The following is a 25642-nucleotide window of genomic DNA, read 5'->3' as shown; positions in this document are numbered from 1 at the left end:
CAAACAAACTGGTCGTGTAAACCTGACATCAGTCGGTGAGTCAGCTGGAAAGAGGGGAAGCAGAAGGATCCAGATGCAGGCTGACTGCGACCTGCGTCGGCCTTTTCAGATGTGGAATTTGCAACCTTGCTGGATGTCACAGTGCTGCAGAGCTTACTTGATATTTGGCGTCTTCAGTGCGAGAGGGGGCTCTAAAGCCCTTTTTCTGATCTCATTGAAGTGGCAGGACTGACGGAGAGCAGCAGCGAGTTTAGACAAACTGATATCAAAGAAGAAGAAGTTCTTAGTTCTCTCAGAGGCGGCACACAGAGAAGGATTTTAAACTTATTTTGCAGTTGAGCTCTTTGTTTCCGTGATGTCGGCACAGCAGGAGGCTCACACTCCAAATACATGTCATCATTTTATCATCATATTAGTGAAGACGTTTTTATAATTGCTGCCTTTTTTTACAAGCTCCAGCAGCTCTCAAGCATCAGTTTTATCCTGAGAGCTGCTGGCATGAACAAGACTTTGCTAGTAGTTAAAGTGCATGTTTGTTCTCTCTTGCTGCATCATCGAGGGACAACTCTTTAACATATGTAAAGTGTAGGCTCACCTGATGTGAAAACGTAATCATCTCATTTACAGGATTTCTTGGTTTAAATTTTAGTGATTTTATGTCCAAATGACGACAAATGAGAACTTTATCACCGTGCCGTGTCAAGCAGGCAAAAATAGCTTTTTAATACCTCTCGCTCTGACAAGTCTTTTTAACCTTGTACATGCTGTGGCCTCTCCATTAATGTGGCTGAATTCTGTGCAGGCTGAAGCTGTGCAGGAGTGGAACTGTCTGTGCGAGTCAGAGTGCTGGCATCACTTTTACACAGACAGAATCGAGGTCTTTATTACATGACGCAGACGTGTACTAGTACAGATCAAGTGCTGGCGCATTTACAGCGTGTAGTGTGTCTCACAGGAGCAGTAGGATTAAGATATACGGTCCCGTATGCAACAGGGGTGGGAGTCGTGCGGTAACTCACGATAGGATACGCAACAACGATAATATCACGATACAGCGATTCTGCGATAATTAATATATTGCAAGACAATCATATAATGATACATCACAATGTCTGATTAACTGAAGAACACTAAATGCCCCGAGATAAAGTGCAGGATTCATGTATTCATTCACTGCAAGTTGGTGCCAGTTTCACAGAATTTCCTTCCAGGTGAATAAATTAACAACATGTCTTTATTATTCAAAGAAAACACATGATTCTGTCTGCATTATAATTCCTTCAGAACATATTTTATTTAGGATGCAGAGCTGCACCAGCTGGACATGTTCCCATCCTCCTATGCAGATTCCCAGAGTGTGCATACACTGTCATGTGCATGCTGGGGTACATCAGGGCCCCTGACAGCTCGTCAGTCTCAGCTAACATCTCTTTTGGTGGCCCAGGAGGCTGCTGTGTGTTTTCATGTGGCTGATTGAGCACACGAGCAGTGGGTTAAAAGATGAGCCGATGGGGCTTTACATTCAAAGTGTTCAATATTCCACAAGGCAGCATTCAAATGACCAAAGAAGTCGTGGCTAACAAATAAGATGCATCATTTCTAAGCAAACAGCTTGGCGATGGCTCAACGCGCGAAGCATAAACACGACTGGTTTGTGCTTTCCTTCCTCTCACAACAGAGCCGAGCACGATACTGGTCTCCAGACAGCAATCAAAAGCACAAAGATATCTGACGGAGCATTTCCCTGTTAGCCTGTGCTCCAAGGCTTTGATGTGTTTCATTATTACCACAACATGTCCCAAGATTATTGTGAAATCGTGGACTTTAGCCGGGCCAGCTCGGCTCTCTGTTTGGGGTGACTCAGCCCGGCCGCCATGGAAACATGACTGAGCGAACAAAGAGGAGAGTTTGTTAAACATGGAGGGGAGGAGGTCAGCCGGCCATGTGATGTGGGTGGCAGAGGGAAGCAGGGGCAGACGGGTTGCATGGACTAATAAAAGAATTTCTTTAACCTTATGCTGCTGCGACTGAATTTCGGCTGGCGAGCCGTTGCAGGAAAACTTTTCTTTTGTTGTAGTTAACTGACATCGTGAGCGGAGCACCGAGCAGACCTTGTGCGGTGTAAACACGACGCTTGTATCCCCACAGTCATACACAAGTCTCACACTGACAAACACAGACACAAAGAGTGGCTCAGGTAAACTGACGGCTGGATATGTGCGAAGCCTCAAATGTCTGTCACACCATGAGAAGAATCACACACCGAGTCTCTATGAGGATTTCATGTCACTGCCTTCAGAAGAGGCAGACAGGGGTTCAGCAGCCTTAGCCCCAATTATAACCCAGCAGATGACTGCACATCATACTGAGGGCTGTTACACTACAGTACGGGGGAAATGAATACTCTTCTATTACTTGTGACACATTCCGCTTCAGATCTGACGAGTGATGTGACTGATCCCCGCCAACACGCTGACAGATCTGGTGACAGAAAAGAAATGTTTCTCTCAGCTTGTGCAGGAATAAGAACCTCCTGCTGGTACGGAAACAACAGTGGAAACACTTTGACTGTTCAACACTAACTCACTTATGCCAGGCAATAATTACTAACTCAATATATTCTGACGTTACACTGGTGTTGAACAAGAAGAGAAGGATAAAGAAGGAGGATGCCGATGCATTTACACTAGAACTGGGCATAATACAATCTTCGGTCGGTAACTGTGATACATTTCATGTTGACACTGATAACAAACGGTGGATGAGGAAAGATCCAACTGCCTATCCCACAGAAATAGTGAGAACAGCCAGGTAGACTGCAGTTGTGAGCATGAACTTACAGCAGTCATTGAAAGGTATCGTTCGGGCTGCAGGTGAAGAAAGTGGAAATCTCCTGACAGTGAAAGTAAACTGTTATCCTCCAAGGATGATGAAACATTGATGGTACCAGGATGTCAATTATATGAACGTTAGTGGCGACTCGAGTGTCGGAGAAACACTGATTTTAAACATGAAGCTGTTAATGTAGGTTTGAATCCCGACTCGTCCGGGCATGTTCCCTCCAGGTACTCCGGCTTTCAGTCCAAAGACATGCTCGTTAGGTTCAATGGTGACTCTAAATTGCCCGTAGGTGTAAATGTGAGTGTTAAAGGTCATCTGTGATTGACAGGTGATCAGCCCAGGTGTAACCCCGCCTCTCGCCCAATGACAGCTGGGATAGGCTCCAGCCCCCCCGAGATCCTGACCAGGATAAGCGGTAAAGATAATGGATGGATGGAAATGTCTGTTTAGTGTTTTTTGTTTGTTTGTTTGAATAATTGATCTGTCTGTTTTGAAGAGGAGGAGACGTCTGTGGTTTGTGTGCAGGTTTGAGACGTCACAAACCTAAGGAGCCAATCCCGTTAATGCTCTTTAAGAAATCCTGACTTAAACGACCTGAACTCCTAGAAAGCTGAGCTATTGTTAGCGATTTAGCTAATTAACCCTCTGGTTTCTTTGAGCTGCCTTCATCATCAGGATACTCCTGAAACTGGAAGCATTGTCACTACATATATGGTGATACCTATCAATATATAAACATTATTGAAACAGTATTTTCCCCATGTGACTTAGTAATGATCCAAACAGAAGATCAGTGTTTGGCTGGTGAGTGTTGGTGCTAACTCAGAGCTCAGCACGCTCGTGTGGATAAACAGAGATGAGGAAAAACAATCTTTCTCCTGGGAATGTTGGATAATTCCCAATTGAGCCCGTCGGCTCCCACCCACACAAACACACAGACACACAGACACACACACACACACACACACACAGAAGAGACAACAGAGAGAATATTCATTAGGAGGATGCTGAACTCTAATTAAGCAAGGTGGAGGAACAAACGCAGGTGTGGGCTGCACCTGGTCTCCACATTGGGATGATAACACTCTCCCTTTCTGCGACTGTTACGTCACTCTGAGCCCGCACTCCTCTAGTGCGATGGCCCCGACACCCTGTGTTCCTCTGCCCCTCCTCCTGCACCGCTGAGCCTCCGGAGCAGGCGTGAGATTTTGCGGGCTGTGAAGCAATCGACACAAGTGAACAGACAGCAATCCACACCAGGAGAAAACAATCCTCCTGCTTGACTGGCAGATAAATTCCTGCCGGCTGGCTCCGAGTCTTCGGTTCAGACAAGAAATGCACGAGGCAGGAGCCTTATGTAAAAACACAGCTGCTCGAGAATAAAATACACCCCTAGTCTTCTGATATTTTACTCCACTACTCTCCAGAATCAACTTAACAAGCAGACGCATCGAGCTACTTTATTCCTGCAGAAGAAGACAGAGCTGGAGATGGATTTCATTCCACATTATGAACAGCTGTTACTGCGCTCAGACTTTAAAGTCATTTTTACAAGAAGTGTCCTGGAGACGCACAATACAGCTCCTATAGCTGCGGCTCCGCTCCGGGGCTTCACCTGTTGCTAAGTCAAACTGAAGTCAGTCCATGTGTCTCAATGTGTGTGTGTGTGTGTGTGTGTGTGTGTGTGTGTGTGTGTGTGTGTGTGTGTGTGTGTCGTTGTGAGTTAGTGAGAGCATGTGTTTTATCAGTTGCTGGCGCTTGTTTGAACGGAGCCATGATGAAAGCCTAGACAAACACAAGGGAATGTCAACCGAGGAGTAAAGTCAACAGACAGAGCCCGGACTCTGCCGGGGACCCCTGTGAGAGAGGCCGAGCCCTCCGACTCCACACCGGCCTGTCTCTGCACGTCGCTCCTCTCCTCCAGCCTCCACCGACAAGACATTAGAACAGGAAGGAGTACAGTCTGTGACGGAGTCTAAAGAAGTACGAGGAGAATTTTAAATTCGAGACAGAAAGGAGGAGGAGGACCGAGAGAGGAGACAATAAAACAAGCTCATAAAGAAACACAGCCAGGCTCTCGCTGCAGCAGAGGTTAACTCAGCATAAAGGATTTAAGAATATATTCATTTCTGGACTCTGGTGGATAAAAAAACACAATTAGAAATATTCTTTTTTAGCAGACCAACTGATGCACACAAAATATTCAAGGCGAGCTGCAGGTACCCGCTGTGAATACATTGTGGAGATTACAGCCTCGTATTTTTGCTCGGGTAATGTCCTGTGAAGGCAGCGGAAGGGCAAATGCTAAAGCAGGCAGGGCAAATATCTCGCCCTCTTCCAGTCGGAGCTGAAGCTTCACTTATTTTTCTTTTTTCTTTGTCCGTTTTTGTGTGGGAAGCCGGCGGAGTGGGCCTGAGTCCCCATTGACTCAGTGTGCTGAGACGTTTTTCCCTTTTACCAATGCTAAAGTAGGCATGAGCGCTAATCCTCAGGGGTTAAACAGAGCCTCCTCTGGGGTTTCCCTACCCTGAGAGAGCTGTGGGCGGCTGCTGCTCCAGCGCACACAGAACTTTAATGCGTTTGGCAGAATTTTGGCTCAACTTTAACAAACTATGCAAAGAAATTCCAGCTTGAAACTCAATAATGCAACACTGAAACAGAGTCAAAGCAGTTCATGTGGGGTGTACATCTGTTTAAATTAAAGGCTTCTCACTGCAAATACTCAGGTGATCGGGATGAGTAAGAGAAACGCTGCCGATGCTGATGACGATAATGAAATTTTAATGATCTCAGCGGGGAAATTGGGTCACGAGAGCTGCAGAGAGGATGAAATAGATAAAAACAGGAAAAGTGCAGAGACTTACTTGCAAAACAAGTCATAAATACAACAAGAGAAGTTAGTCGATGCTCTGCAGGAGATTCAAATAATAATGCTATCATTTACAGCCGGTTGGAAGCTGTGTAGAAACAGCAAAAGCCTCGGTTGCAGCCGTTTAAACTATTAGCTGCAGAAGATGCTGCGCAAAAATGCAACATAATCCGTGCACATTAGGGATGTGCACTTTAACCGGTTTACTGTTAACTGACTGTTAAGAATTTTAACCAGTTAACACTATTTGGGAAACATGTTTTGTTGTCGTTAGCTGGGCTGAGTCTGAGAGGAGAGCAAAATTAAATTACTAAAAAAGCAGCGTGTACGCCGACGATGACGACAGCGTTACTTGTTAATTGTGAAATGCAGTTCTTACATACAGCGGTGGTGAAAGCACCCTCTCACCTGGTGGAAGGTTAACGAGACGCGCTCCCCGAGGCTGGCCACTGTGGCGAGACTGTACCTCTGCGTTCCTGCGACATCGGCCCCATCTGAGCGCGTTTTCTCTGCTGCCCGCCTCACAGAAACCGCCTTTTCGTTTTATTAATCTGTTTTAGCTCATTTTAAAATCACATAGCCAAAATTTAACTTAAGAGTCAGGACTGTATAATGCAGGAAAACCCTTTACAGCCTGACTGAGACTTTTGGAGCTGTGAAAATGCGAAATTGCGAATGTAGATAAATTGCTGGTTCGTTGGCTGTTTTTGATCATCATGCAAATTTTACTATTTGCTATTTATTTTATTCATTAAGTGAAATGTTTCCAGAGAGATCCAGCTCATTATCTCCAGGTATAAGGCCTATAACCTACCTAATTACATGTACCATGCAGCGAGCTCTTTTTTCCTGTGTTGGAGGATTCAACGTGTGTTTTCGTTTTCTTAATCTGTGTTTGTTTTCATTTAAATCTTGTCAGTTAACCGGTTATTAACCGTTAAGAGTGTCAGTTAATCGGTCAAAAAAAAAATGCACATCCTTAGTGCACATGTTCATAAAAATGTGGAAATATAGATTGTAAACTGCATAAACGAGTAAAGAAAGAAAAGCATTCGTAAACGAGTCACAGTGATGAATGTTTCCGGATAGGAAATTCTGGCATTTTCCGCATTAACAGTGACCTTTACGAAGAGGAGAATGCATTTTTTTTCCAAGAGCCTTTTCCAATGTTATGCAGACACTTGACGCAGGCAGACACATTCATTCAGCAGAAGGACTGTTCATCAATAACACCCGCCAGAGAGAAAAAAAAGACCATTTCCATTTCAAATCAGAGACATTTTCACACCAACCCTGAGAAAGCATCAGCAGCTGCCAAACTCTGCCACTGTTTTTCCCCAGCGCTCGCTATAAATTCACGTCTCTGTTATTCCCTGTGTGATTGATGCTGCTTATAATGACGCCGCTTCTATTTACCAAACACATCGACCACCTCCTCCACCTGCGGGTCGACTTCCTCCACCTTCTTTGATGGGTCAGCTTTAAGGAGTTCTTGCCGGCCTGTGAAATGTCACAGCTCCGTCTTTAGTGTTCGTCTGTGAGGCTGGAGCACGAGGAGGGAAATTTTAAGGTGATGATCTGTGTGAAGAAAAGCAGCGCTCCTGGGTTCAGATCTCATACCCAAAAATATGTTTCTGTCTCTCCGTCAGCGCAGACACACTTCAAAGACTGAGAAATCCAACAAGATCGTGTTTTAAATAATACACTAAAAAGCCTTTGTAGTGATTGTTGCTTCATTATACATGTAGGCAGAGGAATAATACAACCGTGTCTATACAAGCACACTTTGTGTCATGTTTAATTTACAGCAAAGATCTGCTTTTTGTCGTGCTGTGCTGCAGGCTCCTGTCAGCCCTGCAGGGAGAGAAACCCTCGTCTGATCCTTTCCGAGGTTCTCCTCCAGCTCTACGCTGAAACACAGACGTGGACTGGAGACTTGGTGACTAGGACTCGAGTCGACTCGAGTCGACTCGAGTCACTGTTTTGTTGACTTATGACTTGACTTGACAAAAAATAAATGACCTGAGACTCGACTTGGACTTGCAAGTTAATGACTTAAGAGCTGAGTCATGATGACTTGGATGACTTGCGTGTTTTCATAAGTCTGAATGTTAGCTGTTAAATATAAAATGATAAAATTCCATGTTTCAAGTTTCTGTCTAACTATTAAGTATGTACGCAGCGCAAAGTGGGAATCATGATTGGAGGACTGGCTGTCAGTCAAACTCCTCGCTATGGCAACACGCAACATCAAAGCCCCCAAAGAGAAGCCTCATCAGTCGTACTCGTTACTACTCTACACGGTCTCAGAGCAGACCATCATCATGGCTGCGTCTGTGCCAAGATAATACAGATACAATTCACTGTCATACTTTTTGAACAGGTTATATAAACTGGACAGTAATATCATTATTAGACGAGCTGCTAACACCTTGTCTTAGACCGGATACTACAGGTAAGAGTGCTGCATCTTGGCTGGAAAAAAGGGACTTGACTTAGGACTTGTCTTAACTAAGGACTTCGCTTGACTTGACATAACCTGTGACTTGACTTGACTCGCCCAAGAAAAGATGACTTGAGACTTGAGCAAAGATGACTTGGTCACAACACTGCTCTGAAAGACGTTCAGGGGAACTTTTATTTTTAAAGGCCGGCCCACACTAAAATACATAAGTCACATCAGATGTGTAAAATGTGAGAGAGCCCACACATGACAACAGATAACGATAGACTGAACAGTTTTGTTCCTGTAGTGACAACCAGAGACTTTAGAGTAAACAAACATGGCGGGCGACGGGCAGGAAGAATTGGCGATGATAGTTTTTGGACTTTTTACTGAAAATTCAGGAAGAAAAAAGAACAAACTGTGGATGAAGTGGTGGAGACGGCGTGAACACGGGCTGTCATGTGACTTTATGCTACACGTTTGCTTTTACCGCCATGGCTGCGGTTGCTGTGCTTCCTTCTTCAGTCAGCTTGCTTCATGATTGGCTATCGTTTGGTTCCACGTGACGATCCACAGAGCGTGTGCTCGGCTGTCCTCGGGGTTCCCCCCACAGAACAGGGTATCGGACTTGAAATCAGTGAAGGCCTGAGAAGGTGTTTGTCAGTTTTTCATCTACTGAAATATTACATAAAAATTATCAGGGAATTTCTTTGGTTATTTTTTACATGATTTTTTTTCATTTTCTCCAGCTGCAGCTCCATTTCAGAGCAAAAACGGAGAATAAATAAGTAAAAGCCCTTTGCAGTATGTGTGATTTCTTTTCTAAAGCCTTGCTCTACCACAGTGATTCTTTTATAATAAAAGCTTGCATTATTTATTGGGATGTTTTCACCCAAGAGGAGAAATACACATTTAAAAAAGGAAAAACTAGATAGAGAGCGAGCTATCAGGTACGAGGAAACAGTAATCATTATAATTATTAGACTTTTAATCAATCTGTTAGCATGGCAGGGAGGAAACACAAGAGACTTCTCTCTTTGTATCTGTGACGTGTCTGTGAAGGTTCTCAGTCATCCAGGTCGTTGCTATTCAAAGTTTAATCTAACTGGACGAGGTTTAAGTTCGTGAAGACATTTCGCGTCTCATCCCAAAGCCTTGTTCTTCAGTTCGGACACTGATAAAAATAAGTAAGTCCAAAGTTTTACTGCATGTCTTCAGATGCATGTAAATGCTCCGACTCCACCATCTTGAAACAGTCCCACCCCTCCTCAGCACAAACACGTCCTCCTGCAGACGGTTAATGTCAGAAACACCCGAGCAGCTAAGTGGGATAAAGAGGCTCTGCTCCAGTTACTCCCACTTTTACCCACTTTCACGTGTCATTCACAACTCCACCACAAGCACCTGACACTCCTGCGCTAATAGGTGGGTGGGCCGTCTCCGAGTGTTTCTTTCAGGAAAGTCATAAACGTCCCCTCGACTCAACCGCTCCTTTTATTCCCCCATCATCACTTTCTGTCGCCGTCTTTTGAAGGTGGCTCCTGGCTGCACAGGAGCGCGACATTCGATATTCAAGTCACTCAGGAAGAGTGCAGGAGAAGGGGCGTGAGACGCCGAGGCGTAGACACCTCCTTATTGTTGGGACGGTTGGAGGCGTTGCCCGAAAACACCTTCGGATGGAGTTTAATGCCAATTACGTGGCTCCGGTTCCTCCGGTTTTCACAATGTCTTAAACTGAGGACGCTTCTCACCGCGGCACTGACAAAACATCAGCATGAGTCTGCACAGCGGCGTCAGCTAAAACATAATGATGCAAACTGAATTAAATCACTGCAGACAAGCATACACAAGCGTGGAGCTGGATAATGAGGATGTTTTTTTAAGCAGGTGACTGAAGCATCAGCTCAGAGTCAGGAGCTGGGATGTGAGCAGCTTTGCTGGAAAGAACACATCAGGAACATGTAAAAATCTGACTTTCTTTGTTCTTTTCCAGCAGGTTTTTCTTGTGTTCAGCAGCAGAACCAAACAAAGAGGCGAGAAATCATTAAAAAAGGGTAATTTTTAGATTCGACTCATGAGAGTAAACAAAGTCACACAGATCATAGAGAATACAGAGTCAGAGTTAGTGTTTGGCACAGATAAGTGAAGGCTTTGATCATGCTGATGGCAGCTCTGTGTGATGAGACACCCCTTCTTTAAAGCTTCCTCTGCTTTTTACACAAAATGCAGTCGCCTAACAGCCGCACTTCCTGTGTGCGCTCCAATCAAGAGGGCCGCTGCGGACTTTGAGGTCTTGTACAATCTGTCTTATCTTATCTGCAGCAGCAAAGACTTGGTTTGTTTCTCTGGATAACATTAGCCATGACTTCCTGTCCTTACAACTCTAAACACTGACTGACCTTTTCAGGAGACTCTCCTCATCTTAAAGGATTAAATCACCCGTTCACCGGGATGTGCTGCTGAGTTTAGGATTCAGACAGTTGCATGTTTGTGTTTAAGGTTCTGTCGGCGCTTACACGAGCACGCAGAGTCCATTGTGAAGATAAATGCAGCCATTTAACAAAGTCTGGAGAAAAGATGCTAACTTGGCTAATTAGAGGTTTAGTGCAGGAATAGTAACGTGGTCACAAAGCATGAAAAGAAGGTCTTCAAGTAGCTACATTAGAGATGTATGCTGGACTGAGAAAACACTGTATGCTAATGCTTTCTTTTATCCTCTTTATTGTGCTGATTAGTAGAGAGAGGGGGGCTGGGGGAGGGAGTGCTCTATCTAATCTGATCACAGAGCATTGTGTTTGGGGTCATTAACCTATGGGAGGTCCTAAGGATGACAAGTCAGCGCCTACCCCCCTCTACCTTTTTTATGGAACTCGCTCATCCCTGAGTTCCTCTGTCTCTGCAGACAACACAACAACAAGCAAAGAAAACAAAAGAGGAGGGGAAAAACAGCCGACGGGGCTATTTGCATGGCTTGTCATTCTTCCGCAAACACAAGGTCCAGATGACGACTGACCCGGGCCCCTGGACCTGCCTGAGCAGCAGGATGTCGGCCCCTTCAGGCTGTTGTTGCAGCCTCTTTTCTTTCTCTTGGCTGCGTCCGAGTCGCAGGACGTGAAGGGGTCAAGCTACCCCTCAACATCTGGGATCTGCATCAGAAAGGCAAGCATCCCGCCGCACGGCTTCCACGCAGCGGCGGGGCCGTGTTTCATGTAACTGACGTCTGCATTCATACGCATGAAGATCCGACGAGCTTCATCCGTCAGAGCTTCTCTGTCAAAGCATTTTGGGGAATAACATGATGCCTACGTTTACATTCATACAAACACACTAATGAAATCCAACATCTGTCTCTGTATTTACCCATTCACTGATTTATAATATTTCCATAAAGCCGCTTTCTATCCCTGTCACACACATTACACCCTGTGCAAATCAAAAACTGTGAATACCCCAGCATTACCAACAGCACCTCTCATGCACAAATCCTAGTTAAACTGTTGTGATACTGAAAAGCTGCCTGTCAGGATGGCAGAGCGGAGATGAAAGGCCCACAGCAAAGATTGCTGCTGATTGCCTGCAGAGGATGAATATGCAAATAAAGCAGAAGGTAAATGAAAAACAAAGCGGGGGGTTTTTGGCAGCAGCCTTTTTACATGTTCCCCTTTATTTGGCACGGGTTAAGAACACGGAAAGTCTATCAATAATGAATTCCAGTCAGAGCAAGGAAGCAGACATGAGGGGAAATCAGCCTCCATTTTTCCCCTGTGAGCCCCGGAGCAGTTTCAGGGCCTATTGTATTTCACACAAGCCTCTCAGTGAGCGCAGGCTAAGCTTAAGTGACAGATAAACGGAAAATAGAAGGAGATAAAATAATATCACGAACACCTAGCCTACATACATAGCACCAGTCGGACTGGGTCAGCGCGGTTTGGCTGACAGTCCAGAAAGTAGGGCACCGCAGCCTGCCAACTGCCAGCCTTATCGATCGACCGAAGCTAGAGAGAAAAGTAATCAATGATCTGGTTGAATGTCTGCCATGAGGGTGAAAACTGGGCTCAGGACAGTCTCCAACACAACCAGGAGCACACTTAACAGTTTCTTTGTTGCCACCAGAGTGGAAGGCACTTTAGACGGCACTTAGGAAAATCAAGTGGCTTAATATATTTAACTGTCTTTGAAAGCACACACAACAGAGGAGGAAACAACCTGTCTGTTGTCTAAACACAGTGAAAATGGCCAGACGGACTGGAGTGCATCCTTGGGAAAGGAGGGCACCCATCCCCTTCAACAAAAGATGAACAGGGCGACAGATTTCCCCTGGTCTTGAGATAACAGAAACCCAACACCGCCGTCCTCCAGTGGGGCTCTTTGTACGTCTGAGAGGGGCTCAATCAGCAGCCGCTGACAGATGTGTCTGCAGTCGATTTAGGAGAGGAAGCCACGCTGAGGTCAGGCCCGGGTTTCTCCGCTCCGTCCCCTGGAGGGAAGACGAGGATCAAGTCAGGATGTCCAGGACTGACCTTTTCTCACCTCAGGCGTTGGCGTACGACACCTGGGCTGTTTGATAAGGTAGTTAAGCTCATTAACAAAACATGACGCCTCAGAGGAGTCGGAACGCCTCAGTATGCATTTTATTTCATTTCGTTTTATCTCCACATAAACAGCACACAGGCAGGATTCATATTTAGAAATCCCATTGTGTGTAGCACAAAAGTGAGAGCCACTCCAGCTGGAAAGCAAACAAAGCTGAAAAACTCCACTGGAGGTCTAAGTAGTTTTGGCAGATGCTCCAAGCTTAAGTGTCTGTTCAATTAGGCACTCCAGTTAAGATGGCAATCATGCTTTAACCGTGCGCCCGTGTGAGAGTCCAGAGCTGGAACACACACTCGGCCCTGGCAAAGTAACTGGGCATGAGATGTCAGCTGTGGTCAGACACTTAGAGAGTCACTCTCGTGTGGTACGCGGCGTCCTAATGAGGCGATAACCATCGGTAGGAGTAGAGGTCCACATCAGCTCATGAGCAGACAATGGGAGAGCCGAGTACACAAACAGAAGAGGAGGGTAACGGGGATGTTAAAGGAGCTGTGCTGCTGTTTGGATGCATCTACAAACAGCATGTTTAAGGCTTGCTAAGTTATAGAGCTTACTCATCAGTTACCTCCAACGCGTTCCCATCCCAGGTCGTCACATACGGATGCCTTGTCACAGCCCTGTGGCATTTCCTTCAGACGCCCAAGCTAGTGTCTGTTGCACGTCACACAGATGGACATGGTAGCAAGTTTAGGCACAAGAACTACACGGGTAAGGTTCGGAGAAACATAGTAGAGAAGATTTAAATAAGCTTGTAATTTTGGTTTCATGCAGGACTTGAACTTCGGTGTCCTGGATGAAGGTCCTGACTTCAACCTCCACTTTAAACTGAGTTTCTCAAACTTTATACGACACCACTTACAGCTGTTAACACCTGAGCGTCAAATATTGCGGCGGAGGGGTTTACGTTGATTGCTCGGAGCGCCTCAGGGTACCTCGTTCATCTTTACGAGGCGCTGAGGGCTCAGACGAAGCCTCGGTGTTTGATGCGTTGGCACTGGGAAAAGGCTGCATCTCGTGCAGCTGCTCCCTCTTGACAAACAAAGCACGATTATTTCAGCTTCATATTCTAAAAACACAGAACAATTAAAAACACCTCTCTACCAAACCTGTCTGTTTACTGACAATGAATGCAGACCCTTCAGACAGCCACAACAAAAGGCACAACAGACTAAAGGTAATTCACAAAAAGTAGCACTAAGTGCACGACATGTAAGAGCCGAGTTTCCACATCACACAGACTGCTGCGCGCGCCGCACACAGATCTCATCATTGACCCGCTGGCATCGACAGGAAGCTGATATTCAGCAGATTAACAGAGCTGGTCGGATGCAGCTCGGTGCAGCGGGCGGTGCCGTCTGCCTCGTCAGGTAGCCGGAGGGGGGGACACTGGAGATGACGCAGGGCATGGGAGAGCGTCGGCTGGGTCAGGCCTGCTGCACGACTGTTTGACAAATAGGGTGACTCATTGCTGCTGCGGGCCTGGAAGGGATCAAACCGGCTGTTTGGCTTCATTCAAACGTGACACCAACGAGGGTCAAAGAGCGAAAGTCAGACAGGTTCGGGTACGTCAGAGCGACACATATATCCATCCTGTATCAACACACAGACACAAACACATACACTAGGTATAGTTTACATGTGCACTAGTGTCCGGGTTATGAAGTATCTACTATGTTTTTGCATTAAAACATCTGGATAAGCCCTGACCCTTTTAATAAACCTATATATGCAATTATAAACATGGTAACAGGTTGCTGCGGCATGTCATCCAGCTTTCTCTGCATGTAACATAATGACTGAGAGGGTCATGATGACGCCTCTGCAGGAACATGAATAACCTGGTTTCTCAGGCCCGTGTAAACATCACATCCCGACTACGACCCAAAGCAGCATAAGGCTAAAAACCAGGATGCTAATGCGCATGTAAACACAGCCACAGATGCTGCTGCACACACAGGATTATAGATTAGCAAGTAGCACAATTCTTGTTATGAATAATTCTGGTTGGCTGTGACAACATCATTAAATATTCATCACCCGTCAAAGTTTTTTAAAGCGCCTGTCTGCTTTTTGGTTCACAGTGGAAAGCGATGTTGTTACGGGTGTTTTAGACGCTCAGATCGGAGTTCTGACACTCACTTGGACAAAACACTTTGGCTTCAGCGCTCCGAAACATTTCTCTCTCTCTGTTTCCCTTTCATAGAATAAAAACATTTACACTGTCTCGATAAAAAAGAACACCTGCAGCAGAGAAAATTGACAATCTGCTGCTGAAAAACCTCATCCTGCCTACTAATATGCAAATAGAGCTAACAAAATCACATGCTGCTTAAAGCAAACTAGTAAAGTAAAAGGCTGTGTGTGTGTGTGTGTGTGTGTGTGTGTGTGTGTGTGTTACTCTCACAAAAACACACACACATTGTTCAGCTGCACATTTCCATTTATTCTGCCAGTGAGCAATCCTTTCCAACCAGTGAGTAAAATGCACACAACTGACAGGGATGTGAGTTCTGCTTTCCTCCACTCCCCCTAGTGTATCCCTCCGACACTGCATCTCTGCTATGCATCAACCAGACAGAGAGAAAGAGAGAGAGAGAGAGAGAGAGAGAGAGAGAGGCCCCTCCTCCAGATGACATCAGTGCTCTACTGAAGCTAGAGGCAAACACAACTCCACATTAGTATTGAGATCTGCCCGTGCACCTATTTCCCTGCACAGCCTGCAGATGTGTATGTGTGTGTATGTGTGTGTGTGGCTCCAGTAAACAGAGCAGAGCTGCTACTGAAAAACTCCTAACAGCTCCAGCCTTGTGAGTGAGAGGAGCTTTTTTGTTTTGGGATCTGAATTTTAATCTGGATTGGATTATTGTGAACCCCCTTTTTAAGCGGATACCTGTTACTTTCCATTTTTTGGTTGATTACAGAGGTAAGTGTGTTTTTGCTGCCTGTTGGGAATGCGTCCTTTTCATCTTTTTTGGATCTTCTTCTTGCGACAGGAATTCAAAGTCGTGCGGAACCTCAGGAGTCGCTTGTATCTAATTAGTTTTCTCTTTTTTCCCCCTCTTCCTTTATTTTTTAATATCGGCCCAGGCGAGAAATGTGGATTTCTCTGGGGTGTTTGTCTCACAGGCGATAGAAATAACTAAAATCGTGGCTCTACTTTTCTTCCAAACATTTATATTGAGCTATTCTGTCTACGCACAGAAAGTCAGTGTGCACAGTTTGACAAATTCAGCCTTTAACAGATTCATCTTTCGAGCCCCTCTCATGTCTGCAACTTGCTGCCTCGACCCTCCTCTGCGTCCCTCTCAAATCCGCACGAATCTAACAGGAGCCTCAAACATCACCTCTCTGTTATTTCTCCCACTCTGTCTGCACAGATGAATTTCGAGTTGCGACACACTGAATTTGCTTTTCGCTCACATTCACACTCCGCCTCAGCACCTCGGTGAAAACATGTGAAAGAAGAGCACTTAAGAGCGCAACAGGGACGTGCCAAATCCTCCCGTCCCTCACTCCAGCGTTAGATATTCCTCGAGCAGTGGGAAAATAATCAGTGGTGAATACACAAACTTGATAGGATTAGGGGACTGTGTGATTTAGTCTCGGTGTCGCAGCCGGAGGAGACACCCCGGTGTGCGGCTGAAATTGCGGTGCAGATCCCGCGGAGTTGGACATGAAGGGGCAGCTGGAGAAAGAAACTCCGCTAAATGCGTCTCCAGCGTCACTGTCTGGAACGACTCGCACCAGCTCCTATTCATATGCTGCTCCATTGAAATTTACTGTGTGTGACTGCAAGCTAGGCTGCAGTTAAAACGGACGTGCCCCCTGAAAACACATCACACGGTGAAGGAGCTTTTTGCTGCGGGGGCGCACTCATGAAAGCACCGAATAAAACGCGTTTGAAGTTTTCATTTAACGCAGGTGAAATTAACAATGCCTCAATGTAAATATGTGACAGGCTGTTACAGTGCAGCTGCGGCTCTGGTATTGATAAGCATCCAGAAATAGACGCGCTTCACAGACAGATAAAACGTCCTGCTCCAGTGGCGGACTGACAGCAGATCCTGCACCCTGATGTCAATCTGTGATGCTAATGAATCAAACCACCGCTGCATACAAACCTCATACTCACACCATTCGATCTGCGCAATAACGCTGGCGCCTTCCCATGCACTGTATACAAAATGAGTCTTATTAACACCAGGTAATCCAATTTAACATAGCCTTTCATCTTCATGAGGCGATAAGGGCACCCAGGCCACAGATTGATCGGCTACAATCACTAATAGTGGACACAAAGTTGACTTCAACGCGATGCCAGCTCTTTGTCATGCGGCCTGTTTGAGGGACAAAGAAATAAATAGCCTGTTAAACATGGTAGACATGAGGACAGACCCAGTTGTCTTCACTGATGACTGCCTGAGGCTGAAATCCCCAGTCAGTCGCTCTCAGAGGGAATTCACATTGCAGATTAACAACTAACCAGGTCACTACAGACAGAACGTCTAGTGCCAGAAAAGTGAAAGCATAAAATATGACTGTTGGGGGGAAAAGAAGACTTTCAGAGCTAGCAAGGCATACTTCAGATTTAATACGGCACTCTGAGGAGGCCTCATTCGGTGCTTTTCATAATTTATTTAGCCCAAAGCAGCATATTTTTATACTCCGAGCTTTAGAGACAAAAACATTGGAAACTAAATGAATTAAAATAAATATTGCAGGTTTTTCCAAAGCAGGGGAAACTGTAGATGAGCCAAACGGGGGGTTAACAGTCTTGTAGGTACAGCCGAGATGTGCATCTCAACATGAGTATTCAGTGTTCTGGTGTTTGCTTGTCACACACAGACACACACACACATCTCATCTTGCAGTGCCTACCACCCCCATGTGGGGAAAAACCACTGCAGCTGCTACAGATCTCTCCTTTCAGGCTGTTACAAAAGAGAGACCCCCGTCTGTCCCACGCAGGCCCTCGCTCTGCTCTTAATGGGCCGGCTAACGGATCATCTGCTCAGCTCGTCTAAAGACGGCACCGGGAGGCCGCAGAGCAGATCTGGGAAACCATCGCAGATTTTTTGCGCATGTCCTCCTCGGCCGTTTGAGTTCAGATGTGAGCATGAGCGTTCCTTTGTGTCTCTGCAGCACAGCAGGCCGCGGCCCGGCGTCCTGACATACAACTTACAGATCTGTAAATCAGTGGCAGACACGAGGTTTCATGGAGGTCACTAACTGCCGAACACTCACCTCGGTTAACAGCAGAAAATCATGACACGAAGGAAAGTAGCCAGTGTATTTATCTTTCATCTCAGGTCAGCTCGATCCGTCCTGTAGCTTTACATGAGCTCGTTTATTTACATGATCAAACAATTCATGATTCACAGTTAAAAATGTCCCAGAAAAACACATTTTCAAGCCCAAAACGTAAAATAATAATAAATAATAACAACAATATTGTGTGCAGTCAATCATAACTCAAAACTATATTATGAATTATGTTGAATAATCAAGAGCAGATACAAACAACATTGATTTCCCAATGGAGAGCTCGACTGTGGTTCAAAATTAATTTCAGGGCTCATGAATAATTCAACAGTCAGCCATTACTACTTCTGCAGCTCTCTCCCTCCTAAATGCAGCCTGTGTGATATGACTCTGTGTTTTACCGAGCTGGAAGTCATTAGAATCTGCAATACTTTTGACAGGCATGAAATTGTTTCTATTTGAGTTCCTGCAAAGCCTTTCTTGTGCAGTGTATGACTCGGGGGCACAATGTCTCAGGCTCTGTTATAGCAGACTAATGTGCATTTATGCGTGTTGAGCTCACAATGGCTATCAGTGTCCGGCTTTGTGCGAGCCTCCCACGCTCTCCGCTGAAAGGTAACTAGCTGTACACACGCACACAATTTTACCAGGATGCTCAATTTAACTTTGCCAGTTCAGATTAAATGAAGCAGAAGCCACTTTGACTGCTGGAGAAATCCCCTGTCGGCCCGCAGAGCTTATTAGAACGATGGAGAGAGGCATCCATCACCAAAAATGTTCAGCTCAGCCTCCATTGCTCTGAAAAGGAGTGTATGCACAGGGAGATAGCATGTGTGCCTGTAGGGGAGCACACAGTCGCGTTGGTACACTTTAAAACTTGCAGAAGAGGCTTTGGAAATTAGATGAATTGTATATATCGCCTGAACAAAATAAACCCCCTCCACCGAGGCTGCAAGGTCCACATGCTTAGCTTGTAGCGAACAAAAGAGAGGGGCCACTCTCCTGAAATCCGATGAGCGTGGAAAAAAAGGGGAAAAGGCAGCTAGGCCTGACTTCGCTCCCTGTTAGCATGAAGTGAGCGGTTCAAAGCAGACGTTTGATAAATCAGGCCTCTGTTACATCACGTCACAGTATTTATATAGCTTAGACGGATGACCACGTCCCCTGACTTTCTGCTGGACACTCAGGTTGTGTTACACCAGCAGATAAAAGAGTTGTAGCTTCCAAAGAAAGGCAAACTAAGCAGAAACACTGCGCTGTATCATACATGGAGATATTTATGCAGAGAATAACCCCGTCCCACAACCTTAAAAAGCCATTATTCCAAGTGCTGATAGGTCTCCCTGCTCCCTTGATAAGACAGAAACGCAGACACTATTACTTCTTTTATGTAACACTCAGAATTCAGGATTCGAATCAAATGAAGACGACAAAATTCAGAGGATGGAGAACTTTAGAAAATGAGGTGAAAGGGGCTGTTTAATATTGAGATAGCTTGACTAAGTGCTGCAGTAAAAGTTCATTCCAACAGAAAGACGGCACACATCCCTCCATCATGCCACTTTTCTCTAAAACTCCATTACTGCGTTTCATCTCTCCTTTCCTTGTCAGACTCCTTTATTCCAGAAGTTAGCGGAGGTCACATCTGGTGCTTTTCCCGCAGACTCTAATCTACTTCTAATGTAATACTGGAGCGAGGGGCCGCGTTTAGATGGAGCAGAAGGAAGGGGGGCGTGATTATTAGACGGCGTCTCAGGAGTTGTAATCAAGTTACAAGCCTCTCAGTTCCCTAATCTTCTCCTTGTCATGGGCTACAACTGTTAAATGGCCGGGCCTCTTGTTCCTAATTTACCTTTACATGTTTTACAGCAAAGCGAGGCTGCCCGCAGGGTCACATGGCTCGCGCCGTATAAGGACACACAGCTATTGTGTTGTAAGAGGAAACATAACATTTTCTCTGGCAGAGGAAATTCTATTTTTACAGAAAGCAGCATTCAGAGGCAGCAAAGGGCGACGGGTGGGGGCAAGGGGTCACAGAGAGGAGCTGGGAGTGACAGCGATGGATGTAGCAGCAGCCCCTCATCTCCATACCAAATTTAAATGGGCCTCATTTGTCATGAGTGCTTTTAACAATGCGAGTAATTCTCTGAGCACTGACTGGATCTGCTTTTCGCTCGTATATCTGAACTAGATTTTAAACTAGCACAGACTCTGACTCTCTAAATCCCAGGACCAGTTCTCCTGTAAAACACAGAGAGTGAGCTGGACTGAGAAGGGCGAAGGGGCTCCACCCTCATCCATTGTGTCGGGGTCTAGATCACGCCTGTCTTTCGTATGCATACGCATTCTTTCTTGTATCACCATAGAAAAGAAATGTGGTCCGTCAAAGTGGCGGGTTGTTAAAGGTCACCAGGCTAAATCGTACACAAGGAGAGAGGCTATTTCTAGATAAGAAATCACAAAGTAAGAGAGGTCAAAGTTTAATATCAAACACATTCCTGAACTTAATTCGATTTCCACAGTATCAGCGTTGAGATCACTTCAGGTTTTATATGTCCAAATCAATGACTGGAGCGAGCCCTTGAAACGTCAAGAGGTGCAAAGAGTAGAATATTATGTAATTTTGTTCTTATTCAACAAAAAGAGGCATTAAAATTAAGGCTTATATCCATTTATTTTCTCTTGCTGCCTGATCTCTGTATCATCACTTTGTAGTGCTTGATCGTGGGCCCTAAATGTCTCTTTGTCTCTGTTCATTTTTCAGACGGTCATCCCAGGTGTGAGGACGGCACAGCATGAGCCGAGGTGCAGATGCATGAGGGAGGCTGGGCGAAGAAGGATAGCCACCTTTCCCTCTTTTGCTCCTTAAACAAAAGGAGAACTTCGGTTTTCTGCTTCCGGAAAAAAAGGGACCAGAGCCGTGGATTAATGTGTTTACAGGCTTGACAAGGGAGCAGAGGATTCTGGGTTACCTGAAGACCTGGAGTACACAAGTGAACAGGCCTGGATTGAGCCTGTGGCACGGGGGATTGGCATGGCTCAGACCAGCTTTGTGTCAACTCATCATGCCTGTCGGGCCTGATCGTAGAAAGGAGCCTTTGCTGAAGCTCAGCCCGTCCTTCACACGGATCACTTTACAACACCCCAAAAATCTCATTTGCAGTTATGGCTGTTGAGCTCGACAATTCCAACACCCATTAGGATTTTTAATATCACCTGAGAGCGCACGCTTTGTCAGTGAGAGGGGATGCTTTTTCTACAGGCTTATCTGCCATGGTAAAGGCATTGAAAGCATGAGCCTCTGACAACACAGAGGAGGTCATCGTCCAAACAAGGATCAGCTCAGCAAACACTGACCTGGTCGGGATATCACCAGAACCCCTCGGACAAACTTTTCCTTTCACAGAGGATAAGAGCGAATTCAAGAGGAAAGCTTGATTGGATTTTTGGTGGCTGGAAAGGATTTACCGCATCTTTTAAATCAGGTATGACAAACACAGATGGCTTTGCCTCTTTCCACTTCACTGACCAGACCACGATTTCTAATGAGACAAGCAGGAAGGGAGGTCATGGCAGGAATGCATAATTAAAGCAATAAATCAGTATTAGCCTAATTAAAAGGTAACTACAAACTGATAGAGAAAAAGAGAACGAGAACCAGTTGGTACCTTCTGCTGTGCATCACAGTTTTGCTCATTTAAAGACAATCTAAATTAAATTGATGTAATCTAAGATTTAACATCTCTTTTTAATTAACATACAGCAACTACACGAAACTGTCCGTGTGAAAACGTCCAGCTTGGACCTTGAGACTTGTATCAAACCTCTTTTCAGAGAGGAGAGACTTTTCTCTCCCTGCTTGTAAGGGGCTTGTTAAACCCCAGAATTTGAATGGGCAAAGGCATGGATGATCTCACAGGCCTTAAGAGTATGTCGGTTTCACAACAGTTCATCAACAAAGCCAGACTTTGTCCACTCTTGTGGTCTGTTGCGATGAAAGGCAGCCTTGAGATACAGACACGTGTAAAACAACTCAGGGATGCTATAACATTTCACAAGGCAGGCCAGAAAAGTCGAAGCACAGAGATTTTATTCAGAGCGCTCACAGGTCGGAATATTTCTTATGAAATATAAGAAAACAAAAAGCAGCTTTGTATTTATTCGTTTTTTACTTCTTATCCTTGGGAAGTCTGCAGGTGCTTTAACTTTTATTAGTAAAATAAAAAAGGTGTTACTTTATTTCCTCTGTCTGGCAATCCTCATGATCAATCCATATCAGTTTAATAAGAGGAATTCAAACTGATTCTTTCAGCAGTTGTTTAATCTGGAAAGTGCTGCAGGCAGCATTTCAAACCCCAGCAATGATGAGGAGTTTGGCTCTCCTTTAAAGGCCCTGTGCATTAAATGTACCCTTGTGTCTTCTCCCCAGGGACTCCTGAGTGATTAGACTGCCAGACAACACAGCTTCAAGATGGTGCGTCAATGCAAGGCCTTTATCCTCTTCCTCATCAGGATCGGGCTGCTGTTGGGTCTCGCTAACCCCCTGGTGACCTCTGCCTCGTGTCCCTCAGCCTGCCGCTGCGACGGGACCTTCATCTACTGTAATGACCGCGGCCTGACTTCCATCCCTACTGGTCTACCCCTGGACGCTACAGTGCTCTTTCTGCAAAACAATCGCATCAAGAGTTCGGGCATTCCTGCAGAGCTCCGCAGGCTCGTCAACGTGGAGAAGATCTACCTTTACTGCAACAATCTGGACGAGTTCCCCACAAACCTTCCACTCGGGCTGAAAGAGCTTCATCTTCAGGAGAACAACGTCAGGATGATTACCCATTCCTCTTTAGCCCAAATTCCCTACATTGAAGAGCTGCACCTGGATGATAACTCTGTGTCGGCAGTCAGCATAGAGGAGGGGGCCTTCAGGGACAGCAACCACCTAAGACTGCTTTTTCTCTCCAGAAACCACCTTAGCACCATCCCCTCAGGCCTACCCATGAGCATCGAGGAGCTGCGCTTTGATGACAACCGCATCTCCTCCATCTCAGAGCAGTCGCTGCAAGATCTCATCAACCTGAAGCGACTAATCCTGGATGGTAACCTGCTCAACAACCGTGGGATTGGGGAGATGGCTTTCATCAACCTGATCAACCTGACTGAGCTCTCGCTTGTGAGAAACTCCTTGACATCGCCACCAGCCAACCTGCCAGGCACCAGTTTGGAGAAGCTGCAGCTACAAGAAAATCACATTAATCGGGTCCCTCCTGGGGCTTTTGCCTTCCTGAGGCAGCTGTATCGCCTGGACCTGTCTGGCAACAACCTGAGCAGCCTCCCTCAGGGTGTATTTGAAGATCTGGACAATCTCACACAGCTCCTGCTACGAAACAACCCCTGGCAATGCACATGCCGCATGAAATGGGTGCGCGATTGGCTGCGGTCGTTGCCAACTAAAGTGAATGTGCGTGGCTTCATGTGCCAGGGTCCGGATAAGGTCAAAGGCATGGCAATTAAAGACCTGACCACAGACATGTTTGACTGCTCAGACTCAGAACTCATCCCCACGTACGAGACGAGCACAGTCTCCAACACTGTACGCCCCTCACAGCCCCAGTGGCCCTCATTTGTGACTAGAAGGCCGGTAGTAAAAGGGCCTGACATCGGTAAGAATTACCACAGCACTACGACGTCTTCAGGCAGAAAGATCATCACCATCAGTGTGAAGTCAACCAGCGCAGATACAATACACATATCATGGAGGGTGTCACAGCCTATGACTGCCCTTCGGCTCAGCTGGCTAAAGCTCGGTCACAGCCCTGCTTTCGGCTCCATCACTGAGACCATCGTGCAGGGGGAGAGGAAGGAGTACATGCTCACCGCGCTGGAGCCAGAGTCTTCCTATAGGATATGCATGGTTCCCATGGAGACCAGCAACATTTACCTGTCAGACGAGACCCCTGTTTGCATCGAGACAGAGACTGGATCTCACAAATCATACAACCCGACTACGACTTTAAACAGAGAGCAGGAGAAAGAGCCTTACAAAAATTCCAGTCTGCCTTTGGCTGCTATTATTGGAGGGGCTGTGGCTCTTTTGGCAATAATCATGCTGGCACTGGTGTGTTGGTATGTCCACAGGAACGGTTCACTTTTTTCCAGGAACTGCACCTACAACAAAGGCCGTCGGAGAAAGGACGACTACGCTGAGGCCGGCACTAAGAAGGACACCTCCATCCTAGAAATACGAGAGACATCTTTTCAAATGATTCCTATAAATCACCTGCCTGTGACCAAGGAGGAGTTTGTGATACACACAATTTTCCCACCGAATGGCCTGAGTTTATACAAAACCCCACACAGCGAGAACAATATTAACAACAGGAGCTACAGAGACAGTGGAATACCAGATTCAGATCATTCCCATTCATGATATTGCGCATGGCCATTCATGATGAGTGTGCGACTTAAACGGAGTGGCAAGACTTTTACAAAACACTGGATCTATAAGACTAAGGAAGCAATGTTCTGTACATTTGCCATATAATTTATATTTAAGGACATTTTATGAAGACGGAGAACGTTCCAGTTGCAGGCCATCACTGAACCACCAGTGGGTATTGTGACTAACTGCAATTCTATATTTTAGGGATTTGTAGTAATTTGTACTGTATTTCCTTTGCTTAAGGTTATCGACCAACTAAAAGAAACTCTGTGTTACACTGAGATATGATGACTTGTCAACTGTGAAAGTGGGTTTTCATTGCTGTGTTGAACAATCAGACCTTAGAAAACCTTGTAGTATAAGCACAGGTCATTCTTTTAACTTTGTGGCTGTCTGAAAAACAAAAAGGCAAAAAAATGACATGAAGTAAACTAAGGCACAGCTGATCAACTAATTCGCAAAGCAGGCATGTTGCCCTCTAAAAGACTGAGCAGGCAGTAGCTGTCTCCATGTACTACGGACCAAGAGTACCGCTCTAGTATTCACCAGGTATTGAGTATGAATAACTAAAGATGAGGTGCCATGCTTTATTTCTCTGCTTTGTTCAGTGTGTGATTTTCTTTTTTTATTCCTGTTTGCAAAAAGAAGAAACACAGCAGCGCAGCCCGAGCAGGGTTCCAGTGTTTCTGATAGGATTGTAGGCCACAGCACAGGGCAGATAAAGCACACCGACCTTAAGGAGCTCCTCAGAACAAGTAGACTGGACAGGCTGACACAGAGGACCCCCCACTATCTCTATTTGTACAAGCCAACAATGGCCAAGCGACAATGGCGGCATTCTTTAGTACCGTGTACCATACGTCATTCTCGTCACCGGGCCAAAAAGACAAAACATGTTGGCTTTCATTAGAACTACCACAGTGGCAGCAACTCCTTGTTATGAGTATTATTTTGTATTATTTTCCAAATGAACACACTTTTATGTTTCCACAATTTGAAGTTAACTGTTCTTAACAATTGAAAACCAAAGTGCATTGTATGCCCTTTGGCCAGTCTTGTATGTGCCTTGATCCAATGCTTATTGTATTTAGCTTTTTAAGAAACCAGTGACTTTTTTTCATACACACTTGAATATGAAAATATTGGTCATATTACAGAATAAAAGTGGACAAAAATAACTTTGCTCTCTCTTACC

General features: G+C 45.5%; 2 protein-coding genes across 2 annotated transcripts in view; one reads left to right on the top strand and one right to left on the bottom strand.

Moving 5' to 3' along the window:
- The window catches only part of macrod2 (mono-ADP ribosylhydrolase 2), a 523001-nt gene that overhangs the window by 403701 nt on the left and 93658 nt on the right, over positions 1 to 25642 (bottom strand). The gene's annotated exons all lie outside the window — the stretch shown is intronic.
- flrt3 (fibronectin leucine rich transmembrane 3) lies at positions 15648 to 25615 on the top strand. Its single transcript, XM_069659207.1, has 3 exons — positions 15648 to 15672; positions 20776 to 21496; positions 22441 to 25615. The coding sequence occupies exon 3, from the start codon at positions 22483 to 22485 to the stop codon at positions 24433 to 24435; it is 1953 nt and encodes a 650-aa protein (XP_069515308.1). The 5' UTR covers positions 15648 to 15672; positions 20776 to 21496; positions 22441 to 22482; the 3' UTR covers positions 24436 to 25615.

Source organism: Semicossyphus pulcher, unplaced genomic scaffold, assembly GCF_022749685.1.
Source record: "Semicossyphus pulcher isolate SPU_LCO1_2020_fin unplaced genomic scaffold, fSemPul1.0.p SCAF_12, whole genome shotgun sequence".
NCBI lineage: Eukaryota > Metazoa > Chordata > Actinopteri > Labriformes > Labridae > Semicossyphus > Semicossyphus pulcher.
This window is presented reverse-complemented; position numbering and strand designations above follow the sequence as displayed.